This window comes from Zootoca vivipara, chromosome 9 (assembly GCF_963506605.1).
Source record: "Zootoca vivipara chromosome 9, rZooViv1.1, whole genome shotgun sequence".
In the NCBI taxonomy this organism is placed as follows: Eukaryota; Metazoa; Chordata; class Lepidosauria; order Squamata; family Lacertidae; genus Zootoca; species Zootoca vivipara.
The window spans coordinates 1,668,802-1,691,370 of NC_083284.1; the positions used below are offsets into that span (position 1 = coordinate 1,668,802).

Sequence of the window (22,569 nt, forward strand, 5' to 3'; positions counted from 1 at the left end):
GTTTTGATCTGCCTTGAACATGGTTTTGACGTTGGAAAGACGGCATGCAAATAAAATGATTGATTGATTGAGGTGCTAAGTCAGAGCTTCCATTTGCTCCCCCTTAGATACTTTTCAAGAAAAAGCTGGGCAGGCATCTATCCTTTAAACTGAGAATGTTCTGCCTCAGAAGAAGAGCTCAGAAGAACCTCTCCGTACAGAGGCAAGAGGGAAAGGGCCTGGGGTGAAGGCTAGAAAGCTCTCCAACTTTGCCAGACTTTAGAGAAATAAACTTTTGTTCCTGGCGAACATGAGAAGGTTGGTGCAGCGGAGTCTTCACCAATCAGATGCTTTGGACTACAACTTCCATAAGCTTGAGCTGTCCTGGTGGGGCCTGAGGACATAAGAATGGCCTGCTGGATCAGGCCAAAGGCCCATGTAGTCCAGCTTCCTGTTCTTGCAGTGGCCAGCCTGGTGCCTGTCTGAGCCCAGGAGCAACTCTCCCTTCCTGTGGTTTCCAGCAGCTGGTTTTTGGAATAATAATAATAAATAATAATAATAATAATAATAATTTATTATTTATACCCCACCCATCTGGCTGGTTTTCCCCAGCCACTCTGGGCGGCTTCCAACCGAATGTTAAAAACAGTACAGTAAGCATTCACTGCAGAACCACCCTGACTAGTAGCCCATCGATGGCCTTGTCATCCATGAATTTGTCCAATCCTCTTTTAAAGCCGTCCAAGTTGGTGGCCATTGCAAAACAGCTGGATAGCACCAGCTTGTCCAAGGCTGGTGGTGTAGAGATAGGCAGAGGAACGTCGCTGAGGAACGGGGCGTTGGTTCCTGAAGGCCACAGCTTCAAGGCTAGAATCAAACTGACTTCAAAGGAATTCTGTGCCTGGTGCCACCCACGTGGGTTGAGGTGCCAGGGGGAGCTTGCTGGCAAGCCTCTTTCAGCCTCCCTTGGCTTGTTCCTACAGGAGGCCTGTGCTGCCGAACAAAACATGCTGGCCTGCTTGCCAGCTGCCCCAAATCAACATTGTGTGGGATCGATTCTAGGACTAGAAGGGCCAGTGAAAGAGAAGCCAGGCTGCTCTGTGTGGGGAAAGGCTTTGTCCAAGAAGGACTCCTGAAAGGGGAGTCGGGGGAGGGGGAGCAAAGGGGCTACGGTCTTACCTGTGGAAATAACAACAACAATAACAACAACAACAACAATTGCACCTGCTCCTTTGCATGTACCTTGGCCCTAGGATCTGCCTTGGGGGGTCTCTCACTCTCCTCTCCCTTTTTCAGCAACCGTTCCCCAAGAAGTTCCCCTTTTCCGAGTTTGTGCCTAGAGTTTACAGCCAGATCAAGGAATTTATCTATGCTTGCCTGAAGTTCTCTGAAGACCTTCATCTCAGGTATGACAACCAGATACTACTAACTCCTCTTGACTTGATAAAAACCAGTGCCTTTTCCCAGGGCATTTTGGGGCATAAAACCCATTCTCCCTTTGACTGCCTTTCTGCTTGGGCACCCCCTCTTCCTCTCGCCAGGTGGTGACAATGAGCATTGTCTGTTGGGCCTGTTATCATATTAAAAATGCTGTCATATAATAGGATCTGCGAATAATATTAGTCATCAACATATGTGTAATTTGGCTGAAGAAGACAGCTACCCTTCAAAGTACCCTACCCCAACCAGGCAGCCTTCAGATGGTTTGGACTATATCAGCCCCACCCAGAAAGGTGTGTGATGCTGAAGCAGGTGGGAGTTGTAAGCCAAAACATCTGGAGGGCACCAGGTTGGGGAAGGCTGCCTTCCCCAGCTGTTTGTAGCATCAGCTTTCAAGGGAGGAGCTTCAACCTTGAACAGAACTAGGTGACCCCTTCCCTTTCCATGTCAGAAGAAGAAGAAGAGTTTCTGCGAACATAAGCCGACTTTTTATTTTTATTAAATATGAACACTTGTGGAACGCATCACTCGTTCAGGCCACCAAATCTAGAATTTGAGGGGGTTTTTTTGACCTTTGGTACAGGGTACAAAGAGCCACGATTGCAGTGATGTTTGTCACAGATGGATGCCTTGAGGTATTTTCAGGATTGCGCCTCTGATTCCTTCTGGTTGAGTGTGGTTCTTCTACTCCTCTCTCCCCTGGATTCCCTTCTTTTTAAAAAACAGTGTGTGTCACACCACATGCGCCCATATGTTAAGGGCAAATGCTTGCAGAAAATGTCCACCTTTGGTTTGGATAGAGGGTGGAGTTCTCTCCCAAGGGACATTCCTGGGAGTTCAGAGCTTTCCTTTCTGCGATTCCCTTGAGCAGGACCAGCAGAGGACACTCCTGTTGCCTGGAGGCCACCTTGGTCCTTCATTAGAAATAAGTGCCTTTAATGTTATTATTTCCAGCCTTGGCTGAGCAGGGCCCTTTTTTTCCAGCAAGAGCAACAAGGGAGCTGAGAAAAACAGGCTCCTCCTCCTCCTGCTACTGTTGACTTTTCCCTTCAGCTTGACAGCCTGTATTAGTTTTTATTAGGACGTTTGCCTGCAAAGGCGACCGCGGCTTTTTTCTTTCTGCCTTTCTCTTCTCCCCTGTCATTTATGGTGCGCCCCGGAGTGATTGGGGTCAGGCTGTCCATCACAGCCGCCACGAAGGTCACGGCTGCTGTGGCAGGAACTCGGGGGCCGCCAGCCGTCACTGTCACAGATGTCTTTCTTTCGGCACACTCAATAGCTCCCCACCTCCCTGCCCCGCAAAGAGCAGACCCTGCAGCAAAGAAGGCAGGGTGTGATTTTTGTTAATTAGGATTCCAAGCAACAAATGCCTCCCCTTGGGGAGTAGTGGGGGGGGGGCAAGGAATGTGTACAAGGAGTGGGGGGGGGTGGAGTAGCAGAGGAGGGAGAGTAGCAAACTAGGAGAGTTTAGAGTTGCTCCCTGGTTTGTCTGTCATGCTGCCCTTGAGATAAGAACCTCCAAGGAGCCTGCTGGGTCAGGCCCATGCTCCACCTAGTCCAGCGCCCTGTTCTCACAGGGGTGAAGCAGATGCCTCAGTGAGAAACCCGCAAGCAGGATCCGAGCACAAGAGCCCTCTTCCCTCCTGCCCTTTCCAGCAACTGCGATATTGCAGCGCTAGTAGCCACAGATCGCCGTCTCCTCCTCCATGATTGTGTCTAATTCCCATTTACAACCATCCAGGTTGGTGGCCATCCCTGCTTCCTGTGGCAGGGAGTTCCATAGTATGAAGAAGGGCTTTGACCTGACCTGAATCTCCCAGCCTTCCGCTTCCTTGGTGGCTTGTCCTTCCCTTCCTACTCTCTTTCCTTATATTGACAGACTCCTTGTCACTCTGGTCTCACAAAAGAAAACCTTTGGCCACGGGGTCTGGCACGGGGCACCCTTCCGAGTCTGGAGAATTGGGCTAGTGCCCTCATTGGCCCCTTTGTGGATCCCTTTGGGTGCTGCCCTCACCCAGACTCAGAGAGGCGCATGCCAGGAAACACACACCTGTTGATTCCTGTTTCTGGGAACATGACTTGGGCCTCACTCTGGGCGCCATTTGGGATGCTGTGGACTCTTCCACTGGATTGCAGCTGCCGTACATTAACACATGTTGAGGTCTCCCCTTGCTACATCTTCCTTTATTCCCCCATGCTTTCAGACCATTCCTGGATGTATGAAATACATGCTATTTGTTCTGGAATTTGATCATGGCGGTTTATATGAAACAATCAATGACAGTTTTCAGAAATTCAACATGGTTCCATTTATAGTAAAAGGTAAAAGTAAAGGGACCCCTGACCATTAGGTCCAGTCGTGACGGACTCTGGGGTTGCGGCGCTCACCACGATTTATTGGCCGAGGGAGCCGGCGTACAGCTTCCAGGTCATGTGGCCAGCATGACAAAGCCGCTTCTGGCGAACCAGAGCAGCTCATGGAAACGCCGTTTACCTTCCCGCCGGAGCAGTCCCTATTTATCTACTTGCACTTTGACCGTGCTTTCGAACTGCTAGGTTGGCAGGAGCTGGGACCAAGCAACGGGAGCTCACCCGTCATGGGGATTCAAACAGCCGACCTTCTGATCGGCAAGCCCTAGGCTCTGTGGTTTAACCCACAGTGCCACCCGCGTCCCTTCCATTTATAGTAGTATAACATAAAACAAAAAGAGAGTGAATCACAGGTGCCTGTTCCTCCTCACCTTCTCTTCCTCCCCAATTTGGGTCTTCATCTTTAGGGGCTCAGCTCAGCTTCTGCCGGGATGTCACTTCCTTTGTGATGAGAGGCTGATATCTCCATCCTCGACCACACAACATGCGCACACTCGGGGTGCAAACCATTGCTCGCCATCAGGACTCATCTGACTCATTCTGTTCCGCCGTCCTGAAAATTCAGAATTGCCATTTGCTGAAATCACAATTCCCTCAGGTCCTCGGTCTGCCTGGATGGCAACCATGTTGCCTTTGATGCTGGGTTTTTGAAAGGGCCACTTGACCCTCTAGGATCACCCGGTTCCAAAGCAATGCTTGATTCACTGCCCCTTTAAGCAATTTCTCTCCTTCATGTCTCTCTCTGCCTTTCAGCTCCACCGAAGTGGATGACATGATTCGGAAATCCACCAACTTGCTGCTGACTCGAACGCTGAGCAACTGCTTGCAAAACGTCATCAAGAGGAGGAACGTCGGCCTGACAGAGGCGAGTGCTCTGCCTTCGGATGTGGTGGTGGTGGGGTGTTCACCCCTTCCTTCGTAGTTACTTCCGATATGGGAGCATGAATTCTGTGCCTCGTCTGAAAGGAAGAGCAATTTCCAGCAGTAGAAAGACACCTCTCTACACACTTGATTTATCTCTTCTCCTGCCTCCCACCTACTTCCTTGCCGTGGACACAAGATCTCTCAAATCCCATCATTTCCACCCTCCCCATTAAGGCCATTTCTTGTGCTGCTCCACAACACAGACGTTTCTTGGAGCGGTGGTGGTAGCTTCTCAAGCCTGCTGAAACCGAAGGTCCAAGTATCCTCTTAGCAATTCCTTGAAGGAGCGCTCCGTGAGGCACCTGCCAAATAAGATGGGGCCCCACTGATCAATGGGGACGTGGGGTCTGGGAGAACCTGCATGGAACACATGTGACTAAAAGTTGAATGGGGTGGTGTGGGGCTGGCTACCCCCAGCGTAAGTAGACCCTCAAGAGATCTTGCACCCATGTGCTGCACCCTCCACCCAGCCTCACCTCATCTTACTAACCCGCAAACAGCCAACCTTCTTGACTTAATAAGGTGGTGGCAAAAGGGGTAGTTAGATACAGTGGAACCTCGGCTCCTGAACGCCTTGGGAGCCGAACGTTCCAGCTCCCGGATGAATGAGAACCGGAAGTAATTGTTCTGGTTTTCGAACGTTCTTTGGAAGCCGAACGCCCAGGAAGCTGCTGCAGCCAATCAGAAGCCGCGCCTTGGTTCCCGAACTGTTTCTGGAATCAAACAGACTATGTTTGGGAACCAAGGTTCCACTGCGTTTGTAAGAAGCCTGGCAGGAGTGGGGCAAGTTGGTTTCAAAAAAACAGAAAGATGATCAAAAGTAGCTGAGATGGCTCCGGAGGTAAGAGGGAGCCCCACAACTGATGTGAATCCCCCTTCTTTAGCCCATGACCAGCATGTGAGTATCATAAAGAGAAAGAATGAAACTCTCCATTGCAGGCTTATAACCAACAACGTGCCCTTTAGATATGGTTGACAGCTGGGCCTGAGGAGAGCATTAGTCCATCAACCTCTGGAAGGCACCACATTGGCTATTCCTGATCTATAAAGTGTAAAATCCCCAGCACACAGGGGTGGGGTGGGGTGGGGTGGGGTGGGGTGGGGTGGGGTGGGGTGGGGTAGGCAAGACGAGAAGAAGAGGTTCTGGTTTTCTTTTGTTGTATTGCTCCTCCTTAGAAATACCTGGAGACACCTCTAATGTCAGGCGCAAGAGCATTTTTATCTCCCCCTCCCCCCCAGCCCAAGAAAAAAATAAATAACAGGGCATGTTTTGCAGCAGTCACAAACCCTCAAATCCTGAGACAACCAAATTGCCCCTCAGAGTGCCTGCAGGTTTTCCTAAAGAGCCTTGTCTGAGCTGGGGGGAGGGAGGGAGGAGCTGTCACTCAGCCTCCCGTCACTTAAGACTTATTGGCAAAGGGCTTCAGATCTACTGTCTTGCTTTTTTTTTTCTGTAGCCAGATTGCCTTTTAATGGGATTGGAGACGAGCTGAATTTAGAAAATTCATTAGAGTTTTTCTTCTGCCTCTAGCAGAAATCCTTGGGAAATTCCTTCCCAGAGAGCCGTGAATGGCTTAGAAACATCACCTGTTGGGGAAAAGAGACCCGTTTTTCTGACTCTTTGTCCAAGTCTCTTGTGTTCTGCCAGAGGCTGTGTCTGAATGACCGCAGGTGCCCATTGTGGGTCGCCTTGGTTTTATCCGTACGGCTGTCGGTTGTTGAAAAACCAAAGTGTAAAAATGTGTGCCTGCTCCTTTTCCAGCTGGTCCAGATTATTATCAACACTACACACTTGGAAAAGTCCTGCAGGTTCCTGGAGGAATTCATAACCAACATCACCAACGTCCTGCCAGAAACTGTCCACACAACGAAGCTATATGGAACGACCACCTTTAAGGTGAGGCTGGTGCTGTGCGGCTGGTGGGAAGCTCTGTTAAAAGTACAATAACCAAGCATATTGAAGAACGAGCAATGCTGAAGCAGAGCCAGCATGGCTTCTGCAAAGCCAAACCCTGTGCCATGAACCTATTAGAGTTCTTTGAGAATGTCAGCAGGCATGTAGATGAAGGTGAGCTGGTTAACGTAGAGCCATGGAATCATAGAATTGTAGCGTCATTTAGTCCAAACCCCCTGCAACGCAGGAATCTCAACTAAAGCATCCATGACAGATGGCTGTCCAACTACTGCTTAAATACCTCCAATGAAGGAGAGTCCCCCACCTCCTGAGGGAGACTGTTCCACTGTTGAGCAGCTCTTACTTTTAGAAAGTTCTTCCTGGTGTTTAGTCGGAATCTCCTTCCTTGTAACTTGAAGCCATTGGTTCCGGTCCTACCCTCCAGAGCGGGAGAAAACAAGCTTGCTCCATCTTCCATGTGACAGCCCTTTAGGTATTTGAAGATGGCTGTCGTATCTCTTCCCAGTCTCCTCTTTATGGGGTTAAATTGGGTATAATCCCCTTAACTGTTCTTCATAAGGCTTCGTTTCCAGACCCTGGATCATCTTGGTTGCCCTCCTCTGCACATGTTCCGGTTTGACATCCTTCTTAAATTGTGGTGCCCAGAATTAGATACAGTTTTCCAGGTGTGGTCTGACCAAGGCAGGATAGAGTGGGACTATGACTTCCCTTGATCTGGACCCTAGACGTCTGTTGATACAGCCCTGAATAGCATTAGCTTTTTTTGCTGCTGCCTCACACTGTTGACTCACGTTAAGCTTGTAGTTCACCAAGACCTCTAGATCTTTTTCACCTGTACTGCTGGTAAGTCAGGTGTCCCCCATTCTATATTTGTGCATCTGGTTCTCTTCCTGCCTAAGAGCAGAACCTTATCCTTGGACTTCCAAGAATGATTGCCATTTGGACCTGAGCTTTTTAACTTGTGCATAAATGATCTAGAGTAAGAGCCTAGCAGAGAAGTTGCCAAGTTTGCTGATGATAGCAAATGGTTTAGGGCCATTAAAGCTCGCCGCCATTGTCAAAGGGTTTTCTTTTACTTGCATATTTATTTATTATATAAGCTACATTTAGTACCTGCCCTTCACAAAAGGCCCCAGGGAGGTTACATCCTCCTGAAGGATCCTGGAGGCAGTCATGGATGGTCCACCTCACTCAAAGAACTCCAGTTGCGATGCTTCGTTTCCTGCTGAGCCTGCTTTTCTTCCTCAGGACGCTCGCCATGCTGCAGAGGAGGAGATCTACACGAACTTGAACCAGAAGATTGATCAGTTCTTGCAGCTTGCAGATTATGACTGGATGGCCGTCGAGGCAGGTTCAAAGGCCAGCGACTATCTAGTGGACCTCATTGCCTTCCTGCGGAGCACCTTCGCGGTCTTCACACACCTTCCTGTAAGTATGCCTCGGAACAGGAAGGCGGTTCTTCTCCCTCTCCCACTTCTTTCTCTTCTTCTTCTTTTGGGGAGCTTCTGATCCAGTTGCACGTGTCCTGAGCTACCACAGATGCAGCTGGCAGGAGAGGATGATGTTAGAGAGCCAGTGTGGTGTAGTGGTTAAGAGCGGTAGACTCGTAATCTGGGGAACCGGGTTCATGTCTCCGCTCCTCCACATGCGGCTGCTGGGTGACCTTGGGCTAGTCACACTTCTCTGAAGTCTCTCAGCCCCACTCACCTCACAGAGTGTTTGTTGTGGGGGAGGAAGGGAAAGGAGAATGTTAGCCGCTTTGAGACTCCTTCAGGTAGTGATAAAGCAGGATATCAAATCCAAACTCTTCTTCTTCTTCTTCCCCAGAGGTGGTTAAGGCAAAACCCAAGGGCCAGAGCTGTTCCCTAGCTGTGGACAAAAGTCTCCTCCTCCTGGAGCTGCTCAGAAACTGCTTTTGCTGAAGGGGGAGGATGACATCCAAGCCTCTTCTTCACATTGTGCTTGATGGGTCTTTCCACAAGCTTTTCAGTGCCAAAAGCCACTTGGGAAAACCCTGCTGCCTCTGACCCCCCCCCCTTCCTCCAGCCCTGGCTTCTCTCTCTGTCCTGCTGAGTCCTGCTGGCCATGTGTCATTCACAGGAACAGTTTCCTCTCTAGGGTTAAACTCTGAAAGACCAGATCTCCCTGTTTGCAGCAGAATCAGGCTGGCTAGCACCTCTCGTCTTGCACGCCCCTCAGCAGTTTGTCAACTTTAAAGAAACTGTTTGTTTTAAACGAATTGGTAACACTGAGCATAAGTGCTGTATTATATATATATATATAACACAACCACAAGACATTTCTCAAAGGCAGGCAAGCCTGTCTGAATCATAGGAGGGAGTGGCAATCATGCCACCAAATAAGGGTCCAGTTCAATGGTTGATATGTCTCTGAAACGCTGGGCGGAGGAAGGTGAAACTGCCTGAGGGTAGCTTTCCATATTCTAGTGGTGTGGCATATTCCATTGGAGAAGCAGATTGTGGCCATTCTGAAGATGCTCTTAGCTCTCTGCAGACGATTTTTCCGAGGTTAAACCGTGCATGGAGTAGGGAGAGAGCAGGATTGCACCTGCTGGCCTTGCCCCACCCCCAGTCTGTCCTTGGTTCGGGACCAGCCTGATCTCATTGGTGGGGCTTTCACCCACAGTCGTTTCCATTGGCTGCCACTCAACGACTTGAGCTTTTGTCGTCGTTTTGTATATACTTTTTGGATTGGGGAGACTGCAGTGGTGAAGTTATCCATCCTTCATTTGAGTCCAGGCTTAGGAAGTATTTGGCAAATCTCAAGGGTTCCGGATCTCTGTTGTGCATTTTCCTTCTAGCCAGAGCCCCCCACCCCACCCCGGCCAAATCCAGGCCTCAGAATAAAGTGGGGAGAGAAATAGAAGATGGTGCAAAAAGAGAGTTCAGATCTCTGTGTGAGAGAGGTGGGGTTTGTGTGTGAGGTTTTCTCACCCACGTAATTTGAATGCTCCTTTCACATTAGTGGCAAATGGGAGAAGAAGTGAGCAACGTACAAGAGGGTGAAATGAGTATCCATTGTCAGTGGCTACATTTCAGTGAAATGTGAGCATGCACAATCCCTCTTGCGGATCTTGCGCACACTATTTAGTTTTGGTCATTGTATGACATGATGTTGAAGGGGACGTGTCTCGCCCGCCCCGCCCCGCTTTCCCTGGGACAGGGTTGGGGAGAGCCCCACTCCTCAGTCGAGGTCTGGCTTATCCAGTTGGTGACCTCCTTTAGCAGCTCAGCTCTGCGGGGGACGCTTTTCCACCGGAGCATGAAGCATCCCTAACGTGGAGATGTGCGGGAATGCAGGACGTCTCCGCGATGATTTATGGGATGGGTCTGGAGTGATTAATCTTCCTTAAACCATTAATGATGTTCTCCCAGATTGATCAGGACATTCTCAAAGTAGGGCTGGGAGAGACCAAGCGGAGACTTTCCGGTGGGCGCTTCTGTTCTCATGGCCAGAAGTGGTCTGGTGGCTGCTCTGTCGGAGAGTCTGGACAGGACCTGCTCCCCCAAAGAGGGTGGCACAACCCCTCTGGTCCTGACGGGTGCTTCTCTGTCCTGCTGCTTCCTCACTGGGTGCTGGCCTGAGAAGAGGGCAGCAAATGGGACCCGGGACCCGCTTGCCTTGCACTCTCAAATGCTCAAGCCCAAGGTGAAGAGTTTGCGCATGAGGGTGGGGCCCTCCGGCCTGCGATGGCCGCCACGCAGAGAACTTCCGTGGTGGTTTGGAGTAACCGTTTTCAGATGGCCTTGAAAGAGCGGAACGTGCTCAGGGATGAAACCCTGGGGCAGGGACCCCCACCCCATTAGTCGAGCAAGGTGGTAGTGTTTTGCCATGAAGGAATGGGGGGCAAACCCTTGCACCCCCTGCTCCCTCTCTCCCAAATCTAAAATAATACAAGCTAGTAGCAGGAGATGGCTATCGTGGCAGAGAGAGAGAGAGAGAGAGAGAGCCCCTTTGTCTCTGGTGGCTGCCTGTTATTTTAATTTCATGTCAGACAAGTCAGAGTAAATCGCCCGGACAGATCTGCGCCAAGCGTGCGGATTTGTTGACTCTAAGCCTTTTGCAGATGGAAGGTTATGTCAACACCTATGGCGGGGCTGTCAGCTTAACAAAGCAAGGAAGTTTTTTATTTGTTGGGGAAAGGAGTGTTTTTCTGTTTTGATTTTTAAGTTTCCTTTAATCCTCGGAGGCTTGTATCTTGATAACCTTCTTGTGCGGGGTAATCGGGGAAGGTCAGGAGGTTACGGCGACCTGGGAAGGGGAAGTAATCTTTCAGCAATCCTCCCGGCCATAATCGGCTCCAGCAGTTCAGCCTGAACTCTGTGCAAGGGGAGCCTGGTGTTCGCTCTCCCTCCCTCAGCCTCTCTCTCGCTTCCCCCCCCTCCTCCGCTGTTTACTTTTGGCCAGATGGTGAGCGCAGATTTCAGATGGAACCGTGCAAAATCTTTAAAAGTCTTGCTTGGGTCCAGGCCCTCCTTCATGGCCGTCGCCGTCCTTGCACAGAAAGCCTTTGCTTGCCCCTGGGGGGTGGACAGCTTTGCAAAGTTTATTTCCCCATGAAAGAAATTTGCCTCTTTGGATGGGCTTGTCAGCACATCCGTAATGCAGCTGCTCACGTATCTGAAATGTGAGGGAAACGGCACCTTTCGGTTTGGGTCCAAAAGCCACATCCTAACCTAGGAGCTGGTGGGGGAGGGGGCGAGGCTAAGCTGGGACCCACAGAGCCCTTGGCCAGGATCTTGCCTTGACCATGAGCTCTCTTGAGCAAGCCAGGCTCACTCAGCTGCAGACCCTTTCCCCATCTGCAAGACGCGGGCAAGATTGCTGTCAGAAAAGGCGAGTGAGAGGCATCATGGCAGAAGTTTATAAAATTATGCACGGCATGGAGAAAGTGGGTAGAGGAAAGTTTTCTTCCCTCTCTGATAACCATAGAACTTGTGGACATTCGAGGAACTGAATGTTGAAAGATTCGGGACAGATATAAAGCCCTTCCTCACACAGCGCAGAGTTAAACTATGGAGGAAACCCCAGCATTGGTATAGCTAGTGAGCCCAGCAGCAAAATCCCCAGAGAGACCCCTGGCTGGTGATGCCCCTCAGTTTGTGAACCCCCCTCCCCCCTCCAGACATGAACAGCAGTCCTCCGTCTGGCCCAGTGACCTGTTCCCAGTGGCAGTTCCCCCTCCCTCCCTCCCTCCCTCCTCACCCAGATTTTATTCTTATTAGTTGTTAAATTCATATATCACTCTTCAGCCGAAGATCACAGGGCAGTTTACAGGATGAACACCCACAAAGTATTTCTAGAAATATTTGTATACCACTGTGTCATAACCCGCCCCGCCCCCCAATCAAAGTGATTTGCAGCAATAAAAACATAACGCTATGCAATAAAAGCCATCTAGAAAAGGCTCAAGGCAGACATCAGTTAACTGTTGTGGAAAGAGGCATTCTTAATTGTTTGCCTCGCCTTGGTGGAACAGACAACTTTTCAGTAGGCCTTGAGACGTACTGTAGATGCAGAAGGCACCTGCGGGATTTCTGTTGGCAGAGAGTTCCACAGGCGCCTCTGAATTCTCGCAAGCAAGGCTGGCCCCCTTCCCCTCCTCTGCAACCGCTCCCTGGAGGCTCTGACCTCAGGGCCAGGATCCACCTGTCCCCCAGATTGCTTCCCTTGTCCTTGGCCAGGCTGTCTGTGGAAGAGAAGCCGGTCTGTGACTCCCTAGGCAATGCTTCCCTTCCTCCCTGCGGAGGAGGACAGTGCCAGCTGCTGCTGCGTGGAGCCAGCCTGCCCCCCCCTGCCTCCTTTGGCTGCCATTGCCCCCTCTTGCTGCCTGCCTGCCTGCCAGCTGGGTGGGTCTGTGTCTTCTGAAGCTTCCTGTCTTGACCTTCCCTCTGTAGGGGGATTCCTATGCCCACTCAGCCATGCCGGTGAGTATGCCCAGTGCGCTGCCCGCGTTCCATGCCGCCCTGCTTGCCCCTTGTCTGTTAGAAGGTTCCTTGAACCAGCCGGGGCCTGCGGGCCCAGGAGGCGGCAGGGTGTGGGGCCTTTATCCTGAGAGCAAAAGAAGCACAGCTCCAGGTGCCAGATCCCTCCGGAGCAAGGCAGCAATTCATAAGCTGCTACAGGCGCTGTTTAAAAGGGTCATAACTGTTTCATGGTCCAGACATGGCCCAAGGCAGGTGGGTGGGGGGTGCAGGTGGTTCCCAAAGCACCCATTGTCCCTGCGGTGCCCTCCTTTGGCCAGAGGGTGGCACTCGAGTTCAGACGTGTTCTGAGGCTCCATCCCCCAGTTTGTCCATTCCCAGTTCCTCTGCCCAAAAGTCAAGGTGAGAGATCAGCAGGGCAAAGGCCATCCTTGGAGGATGCGGGAGCAGAAGGCAGGCTCTTCCACAGGGCACTGTTGAGCTGTCCTGGGCCCAAAGTGTCTTCTCCAGCCTCACCTTGAAATCCTTTGAGGAAGGACACTTCTCGCCTTTCAAAGCTCACCTCTTGCAGTCCTTGGACTGCCCCCAAGTGGGAATTTTCCCTGTAAGATTCAGCCCCGGACCACCTTAAGCTTTGCTCCCTGTCCTCTCCTCACAGGTCAGAGGACTTGTATGGAGGTCAGTTTCTCCTCTGGCATAGAATCAGAGTATCGGAGAGTTGGAAGGGGCTCCAAGGGTTTGCCAGTCCAGCCCCCTGCAATGCAGGAATCTCAACGCAGATGACGGGTGGCCACACAACCGCTGCATGATCCAGCGGGGAGTGGGTCTTCCTCTACAAGCCCCTGTGGAATCTGCAGGGAATGTGCCTGAGCTCCCCGGGAATCTTGCAGGAAGAACCCTGACCAGGGCCGTCTTGAGCATAGCTGGCGCCGTGGTGCGAACTATCCCTCCGGCACCCCCCCCCCCGTTTCCGAGTGCAGCTGCCACGCGGGCGGAGCAGCGCGGCGCCCCCCTGGCGGCCCGACGCCCTGGCGCCTTGCGCCACCCAGCCTTGCCTTAGGGCCGGCCCTGACCCTGACTCCCTTCTCTCCTCCCCCCTGGGTCTGTTTTGGGGCTGCTGCCCCCACCTCAGTGAAAGGCAGAAATGCAGCCTTCTGGTTCAATGAACGCTTCTAACAGCTTCCATCCCTGCTTGGTTCCCCTCTGGTAGAGAAGCACATCCAAGTCTGTCCTGACTGTTCCCCCCCCTTCCAAAAGGCGCATTAACCCCACGTGTGCTTCACCGCTAGAGGCGTAGCTGCTTTACCATTTGAGTCTCTGGCATGCAGGGATGGACACAGAGAAGCCTTTTTTCCACCGGTTGACTCGTGTCCCAGGGAGCTCTGCCTGAAGTCCTTTGGGGCTTTAAGCAGCCGCAGTCTCTGCCACCCACATCAGGGTAGCTCCACTTGGGTCACCCAAGGAAGGTGGTCCGGTGTCAGCAGGCGGGGTTAATTCCTGGTGCCCCACAGGCTTCTTGAAGGACTGGAGGAGGGGGCTGGGCAGCATCCGGGAAGGAGCTCTCCACACTTTTCCCCCAGTCTCCTGGCTCTTGTTCAGGATAAGCAGCTGTTTGCAGCCAGTGTGGATGGCGGGGAAGGCTGTGTGCCCTGTGGCCACTGAATCCAGATGAAGAGCCGGGCGGCGGCAGTGGAGCCTGCAGAGGTGGGTGGGTGCCCAGGGGTGGAGGGCTCCTTCCGCTGGACGTGACATCACCCTACGTCTGAAAGGGACTCGGCTTTCCCATTCAGCTGCGTGTCTTAACTACCACCGTTTTAAAAACGTAAATAGTCTCACGTTGTATTCTCTAGTTAGTTTCTACTAACTGAGCAAGCCGGGCACTAATCCAGTTGGCATGTTAGAAAAATTAGAGTGCACCCTTTGTCCATTCCACATTCTGCTACCCAAGATGGTTCCAAATCAAGTTCCCTCGATGCCTGCCCCAAAGACTGCATTTGGCAGAAGATTTTAGGATCCGTAGTATGCCTCTATCACTTTTGTGGAGAGGTAGGGATTCCCCTAGGCTACAGGATAGTACCAATGATCTCCTGCAGCACCATCCAAATTCCTTCCTCAGATGCAAGGGGCTTGGCTATCTCCCTTCCTCCATATGTCTTTGACTGGGTGGTGAATTACATATGGACAGGTCAGAAGGGTTCGTTCTTGGGCTCTGCCTACAAGAAGCTGGAGGACTTCATAGAAACAGAGAATTGTAGAGCTGGAAGGGACCCTAAGGGTCATCCAATCCAACCCCCTGCAATGCAGGGATCTCAGCTAAAGCATCCAGGTCAGATGGCCACCCAACCTTTGCTTAAAAACCTCCAGTGCGGGAGAGTCCAGCACCTTCCAAGGGAGATCATTCCATTATTAAACAGCTCTCCCCATCAGAAAGTTCTTCTTAAGGTTTAGTCAGAATCTCCTTTCCTGCTGAATCCATGGGTTTGAGTCCTACCCTCTGGAGCAGCAGAATTGCTGTAGAGTTTCCCAGGCAACTTGGTTCATTTGCCTCACTAAATTGCCCTTCTCTCAGAAATGAGCTGGTAGAAAGTTAAGTGTTTGTTCTTCATTTATGAAAATTGGGTGCTGTGAGTTTTGCAGTGCACAAGCATCCAATCCAATTTTTGAATTATGGTGCTGGAGGAGACTCTTGAGAGTCCCATGGACTGCAAGAAGATCAAACCTATCCATTCTTAAGGAAATTAGCCCTGAGTGCTCCCTGGAAGGACAGATCGTGAAGCTGAGGCTCCAATACTTTGGCCACCTCACGAGAAGAGAAGAATCCTTGGAAAAGACCCTGATGTTGGGAAAGATTGAGGGTACTAGGAGAAGGGGACGACAGAGGACGAGATGGTTGGACAGTGTTCTCGAAGCTACGAACATGAGTTTGACCAAACTGCGGGAGGCAGTGCAAGACAGAAGTGCCTGGCGTGCTATGGTCCATGGGGTCACGAAGAGTCGGACACGACTAAACGACTAAACAACAACAAAAGCATCCAATCGTGAAAGAACAGGCCCTCCAGCCAAGTGAAGATTCATCTTGCCAGGGTCTGTGGCTGCCACTGTTGCATCATGAGAAACAGCCAAAGACAAGGAAGCGCACAAGGATGTCCCAGGATGTGCAGCCAGCCAGTGGCCCCTTGCGTGGAGATGAGTGAACTTTGCTGCATGCAAACAAGTCGTGGTGCTCAGGCAGTTTGGGGTATGGATTGGTCATTATGTGAGATGTGTTTGCAGCAGCCTCTACCAGGCTGCTTGTGTGTGTGTGTGTGTGTGTGTGTGCACGCCCATCAGCTGTAAGTTGAGGATTATTATTATTAGCTGCATTTGCATTCCATGTTTTCTTCCAAGAAGCTCACGGTGACATACGTGGTTCTCTCCCCTCCTCATTTAAACCCCACAACAACCCTGCGAGGTAGGTTAGGCTGAGAGGCAGCGACTGCCCCAAAGGTCACACCCAGTGAGCTTCATAGCTAAGGGGGGATTTGAACCCAGGTCCTTGAAACACTGTTGCTTGCTTGAAGCAGGGATCTTTACTGTGACTTGGAGGATTATACTAATATTAATAATTTATTGTTTATACCCCGCCCATCTGGCTAGGTTTCCCCAGCCACTCTGGGCGGCTTCCAACAAAAGTTTTAAAATACATTAAAGCATCAGTCATTAAAAACTTCCCTAAACAGGGCTGCCTTCAGATGTGTTCTAAATGTCGGATAGTTGTTTATTTCTTTGACATCTGATGGGAGGGCATTCCACAGGGTGGGCGCCACCACCGAGAAGGCCCTCTGCCTGGTTCCCTGTAGCTTTGCTTCCCGCAGTGAGGGAACCGCCAGAAGGCCCTCAGCGCTGGATCTCAGTGTCCGGGCTGGACAGGGGGGGGGGGAGACGCTCCTTCAGGTATACAGGCCGTTTAGGGCTTTCAAGGTCAGCACCAATACTTTGAATTGTGCTCAGAAACGTACTGGGAGCCAATGTAGGTCTTTCAGGACTGGTGTTATATGGTCTCGGCGGCCGCTCCCAGTCACCAGTCTAGCTGCCGCATTCTGGATTAGTTGCAGTTTCCCGGTCACCTTCAAAGGGAGCCCCACGTAGAGCGCATTGCAGTAGTCCAAGCGGGAGATAATTGGAGCATGCACCACTCCGTTGAGACAGTCCGCTGGCAGGAGGCATTCCAGTTTGGACCAGGCCGGCTACCCGACTCCTGTGGCATAGCTCACTGTGCCTTCACTCTGTCTCGCCTCACCCAGGTTGTTGCAGGATGCAGCGCCAACCTCAAGGCTCACGAGGGTCATCTCATTTCAGAGCCAAGCAGCGAATCTTGTGCAGCTGCTTCAGGAAGGATGGACGTCTTGTGCAGAGAGGGCTTCTGCCAACCGCGTCTGGTTGGGATCCCCTGCGATTTCACACGTTCGCGCGCATCCTTTGTGCTGCTTGCGCACGCACTGTGCGTGGGCAGGGGAACCAGCTGCAACTCTATGGCCTCTGTAGGCAACACGGCGTGTCGGGAAGAGGCAGCTAACAAAACGGAAGTTCCAGGCCATTGAGTGTGTGTGTGTGTGTGTGAGAGAGAGAGAGAGATCGCTATCTGTGTTGAATCAGCCTCCTCCTACCAAGATGGCAGCTGCTTTGTATTTCATGGAAAATCTGCCCAACGGAAAGAATGTTGTTTCGAAAACAAGTCCCAGAGAAAGGAAAAGCCACACAAGAGCTGCCTGAGAAGATGTTGTCATGCTGCGCCTGCCATGGCCAGGGAGCCTGGGTTCTCCCTGGGTGGCGCTTGACGTCTGTCTTCGGAGTACATCCCCCGCCCTCGTCACCGCACACTTGCACCCTGGGAGGTTTTCCTCTTTCCAAGTTCATAGGGGACAGCCAGCTTTTTATGGAAGCTTTGTAGAAAGTTTGGTGAAATACAAGCCTTGGCATGAGGAAATTTGCCTTCAATTTTCAAGCCTACCCCTTGAATAGACTTCTTCGCACTGAGGCATCACGACGTCATGCAAGCAACTCAAAGTTGCAGCCCAACTCCTTTTTGGATGCAGGAAGTCCAGAGGGAGAAGACCCACAGCTGGAGGCAGCATAGAACCATAGGATGGTTGAGATGGAAGGGGAGCCCCCCCAGGGGCCATCTAGTCCAACCCCCTGCGAGGCAGGAATCTCAGCTAAGTCATCTCTGACAGGTGTCCACCCAACCTCTGCTTAAATGCCTCCAAGGAAGCAGAGTTCCCCCAACTCCAAGGGAGTTCGTTTCACTGGAAGCCACAGGAGGGGAGAGTTGCTCTTGAACTCAGGACCTGCTTGCAGGCTTCCCGTTGGAACATCTGGTTGCTCTCTGTGAGAACAGGATGCTGGACTAGACGGGTCATGGGCCTGATCCAAAGGCTCTTCTTGTGTTCTTACCTCCCCCCCCCCAGCCCCCCAAAATGTTTTGCTAAAAACTCATTTTAAAATTGAGTATCCAATATTGCTAGAAGACGAATGTATGTCTTCAAACCTCAAGTTCATTGGATAGATGCTCCCATCTTAATCTGGAATGCAGATTCCATGATGGGAATAAATATATTGGGCTGAGTTTACCCAGTTCAGTGGTTTCATCATCTCTGCAGAAACTGTTTCTGGAGAAGCTCTCAGGCTTTTCCAGTAGGGCGTAGCAGGCAGGATCCAGTGATGGGACGCAAATGAGCAGCCGGTCCCCTTCTCCGAGCACAAAGGGCGAGCGTGGGACATTCATCAGGAATGAGAGGCAGCAAATTTAAAGCAGACAAACGGAAATGCTTGGTTTCGGCACAGCACATGTTTGACCTGTGGCTCTCCTGCTACAAGCCGAACAGAAGCCAAAGGCTTAGAAGGCTCCTCAAAGTGAGGACCAGGCAGACTCATGAATAAAAGGCTTGTAAAGAAAAGGCCAAAAACCTGGTTTTCACAAGGTAAGGAAGTCATTAATTGACACACAGACAGCTCTGCACTGGGCTGCCTCAACCCTTCTGAGAACTCACCCTCAGCAAACTGCCTTTATGCCTAGTAGAAAACAGAGGCTCTATCTTGCAGTTAGTCCACTGAGCTGCATGTGTCAGAATGAACATGCCGTGACTTTTTCAATGGACTCAATGGTCATGGGCCTGGCCTGTGGAGTGGCCCTCCTGCAGCAAGACACCGATGGAGATGTGGCCCAATTGCCTTCTTAATCCGTCCCGCGGACGGTCCGGGAATCAGCATGTTTTTACATGAGTTGAATGTGTAGTTTTATTTAAAATGCATCTCTGGGTTATTTGTGGGGCATAGAAATTTGTTCATCCCCCCCCCCAAAAAAATAGTCCAGTCCACCACATGGTCTGAGGGACGATGGACCGTCCCGCGGCTGAAAAAGGTTGCTGACCTCAACTAAGCATTTTGCCCCCGTGAAGGGTTCCTGGCAAAGACAAGTTGTCCTTAGGCTTACCTAGAACAACCACCCAATTGCAGAAATCTTAGCCAAGGAATTATATGAGTTTTAATCAGCTGATTAAAGCTCCATCAGAAGAAAGCATTCTTCCTCTGTTTTGAGTTGGTGCCTTCCACAGGTGGCTTTACTAAAGATTCCTTTAAAGGATAATTTAAAAAGATGGTTGCCCTCCCCAGGGTTTCTATAGGCATTGAGAAACAAGCATCGTTGGGTTGACTGAAAGGTTCCCAGTGGCTTCATCTTGCTGATTAATTGCTTGAGGGTCACAACTGGGTCTCACTCCTTCACCCTGAGAGCTGCTGCTCTGTGGGCAGAGCACCCCAGGTTTGGTGCCTGGCAGCTTCCCCAGGTAGGGATGAGGGAGACCCCTTCCTGCCCAAATGACCCTGGAGAGCCCTTGTTGCCAATCAGTGGCGGCAGCAGACTTTGACTGGGTCTAAGGCAGGGTTCCCCAAACTAAGGCCCGGGGGCCAGATGTGGCCCAATCGCCTTCTAAATCCGGCCCGTGGATGGTCCAGGAATCGGCATGTTTTTACATGAGTAGAATGTGTCGTTTTATTTAAAATGCATCTCTGGGTTATTTGTGGGGCATAGAAATTCGTTCATATTTTTTTTCAAAATATAGTCCGGCCCCTCCACAAGGTCTGAGGGACAGTAGACCGGCCCCCTGCTGAAAAAGTTTCCTGACCCCTGGTCTAAGGCACCTGCTTCCTCCGCCCCGTCCCTCTTCTAGGTGACTTGGTTGGCTGTTGCTAGATTGCTCTCCTGGCCACACGCCTCCAGGAGCCAAACACGGCATGTTTGCCTGAGCAGCGTTTTTGGCACCCGCCTGGCAGAAAAGTTGCCCTTGGCTCTTCTGAGGAGAGCTCGTGCGTAACCACATATTTATATGCTCCTGAGTCATGCTTCAAGAGTAGCAGTGAGGCTGCGGCTGGGATCCCCGGCAGACCAAGGCGTTGCCCACCTTTTCCCTGGCTAGACAAAAGGCCTCTCCTTGGGCTTCTCTTACATAGCTGTGCTGAGCCTCTGAAGGCAGCCCGGTTCAGAGAAGTTTTTAATGGTTGGTGTTGTGTTGTGCTTCTTAATATTTTGGGAAGGATCGAGGGCACCAGGAGAAGGGGACAACAGAGGACGAGATGGTTGGACAGTGTTCTCGAAGCTATGACCAAACTGCGGGAGGCAGTGGAAGACAGGAGTGCCTGGCAGGCTCTGGTCCATGGGGTCACAAAGAGTCGGACATGACTTAACGACTAAACAACAACAACAACAACATTTTGTTGGGAGAGTGGCTGGGGCAACCCAATCAGATGGGGGGGGCATATAAATATCATCACCATCATCATCTTAGACTAAGCTAACAGCGCCTGGCCTGCTGTTCTCTGTTTTATGCTTGAAGCCTCTCCAGTAGAGATGTGGGCAATCTCTTAGCACAAAGAAGCCCATATAATAGGGACATCACTGAGCTGGAGTGGCCACCCAATGAGCCTGTTGACTCTTCATGACAGCAGATGTGGTGGTATGTGGAAGAGCCCCCTCCTCAGTATGGGGCGGCAGTGTTGGGCATTTCTCCCATTTCAATAGCCATTAGAGATACTAGCACTCGGCTATCTGGTTTATTTACTACATTTATTTGTACCCTGCCCCCTCTCTGAAGGCACTCAGGGTGGCACACCTCCCCCTGGAAATATAGAAGCACGGAATTGTAGAGTTGGAAGGGAGCCCAAGAGTCATTTAGTCCAAACCCCTTCAATGCAGGAATCTCAGCTGAAGCGCCATCACAGGTGACCATCCCACCTAGGCTTAAAAACCTCCAAGGAAGGAGAAGCCACCACCTCCCGAAGAAGACAGCTCTTGCTGTCAGAAAGTTCTTCCCAATGTTCAGTCAGAATTTCCTGTCTGCTGCTATAATGCTACTAATTGCTGTTTCTCCAATGAAGTTACAGCTACTCTTAATTATTTCCATACTTCATTTTTGAGTCATTTCTCCAAAGTGATTTAGCAATGCTCTACAAACATCAACAACAGAGACAATATAGCAACAATTTCCAATCCAGCGCAGATGCAGCCTGGAATAAGAATCTCCACTTAAAAGGCAGGTCTTGGTGTTGGAAGGATGGTGCCTGCCTGCTGTGCAACAGGAGGCCTTTCCAGAGGGCCGGTGCTCCCATGCCGAAAGGCTTATTCCTGCCTGCGGTTTCTGCAGAATGGATTTCCTGGTGTGATGGTTTCTGCAGGGAGGAATCTCCTTCGGAGGGAGAGAGATTGGGTCATGGAGTGATCGGCCACAAAGTAGTCAGGTGGCAGCAGGAATTTTGGGGACAGTTTTATAGAATCAGAGAATTGCAGAGTTGGGAGGTGCCCCAAGGGTCGTTTAGTCCAACCCCCTGCTCTGCATGAATCACAGCTGAAGAATCCTCGGCAGGTGGCCACCCAACTTCTGCTTTAAAACCTCCAGGGAAGAAGAGGGCGCCACCTGAGGGACTCTGTTCCACTGTCAAGCAGCTCTTACCTTCCAGGGACCAGCCCCAGGGACACTCAGGAGGTTCCTCTCCTTCCGACTTAAGGGTACAGAGAATTCTTTAAAATGCAGACTTCAGGAATCCACAGTGGCAGCGATGCACCTTGAGCTGTGAAGATTCTGCCCTTCAGAATGCATGTGTAGCCAGCATCATCCATGTGCCGGGCATTGCCTTGGGTGCTGAGTGCTGTGGGGCTTTGGAATTGAGCTGTGCTAACAGGAGATTCTTGTCACTTGCTTCTCATTAGGCATTTTTGGGCACAGAAGGCAATGATTGTCTTCATTCAGTTGCTGCATGTGGGAATTGGAAAGGTGCCCTGTTCTAAGCATGGTTCCGATAAGAGCCCAGTCCAGTGGGATCTCCTTCTCCTGCACGCAGTGGGTCTTGCACAGAAGAAGCCCTAGACTGAGGGGGCTGTGGAGGTCCCAGCAAAATGGCAGCTTCTGTTTCTGACCGCAGTGACTCCCTTGTGGTGAGCCGTGTGCTGTGTAAACAAGGACTCCAATTTACTGGCAGAAAACGTCATCCTCTTCCTCTCAGTGAATTCCAAACCCAAGCAAACTCTGTCTGTATAGTTTAGCGCCTGCCGTCCGTCTCTTCCCGTGTCCAAGTCCTCTCCACACACTGGCCTCAGTGTTGGCCACTTGCGATTGTTTCCCATGGAGCCAGATCAAATGCCGAGTTGGGCACAGTCTCCAATCGAAAAGAACCTATTAATTTCCAGTTGACTTTGTGAAGTCACTAGCTTCTTTGAAATCCCACGCTTGCCACGTCTAGTGCAAGGAGACACCAGCTCTTGCTCAAAAAGCAGCTCACCTTTTCCCTTCCCACCCCCATCACAATGTAAATAAAATTTTGGGGACAAATTCAAGTGAAATAGCCTGCAAAGGTCAGCTGCCTTCTATCCTAAGTGGATGTGACCTCCAAGGAAGGGAGAATTCAGGAATGACCACTGTGCTGGGCATTGGGGTAGCTGGGCAGTCTGGGGGTTGGGGGTTCCTG

At 51.1% G+C, this 22,569-nt stretch overlaps 1 protein-coding gene across 3 annotated transcripts in view; it reads left to right on the forward strand.

Moving 5' to 3' along the window:
• Positions 1–22,569, forward strand: part of EXOC6B (exocyst complex component 6B) — a 218,297-nt gene that overhangs the window by 123,120 nt on the left and 72,608 nt on the right. For all 3 annotated transcript variants that reach the window (XM_035103719.2, XM_035103722.2, XM_060278290.1), the window contains exons 15-18: positions 1,276–1,385; positions 4,543–4,654; positions 6,476–6,610; positions 7,877–8,056. In XM_035103719.2, coding sequence (XP_034959610.1) covers positions 1,276–1,385; positions 4,543–4,654; positions 6,476–6,610; positions 7,877–8,056 — 537 coding nt within the window. The remainder of the gene's footprint in view (positions 1–1,275; positions 1,386–4,542; positions 4,655–6,475; positions 6,611–7,876; positions 8,057–22,569) is intronic.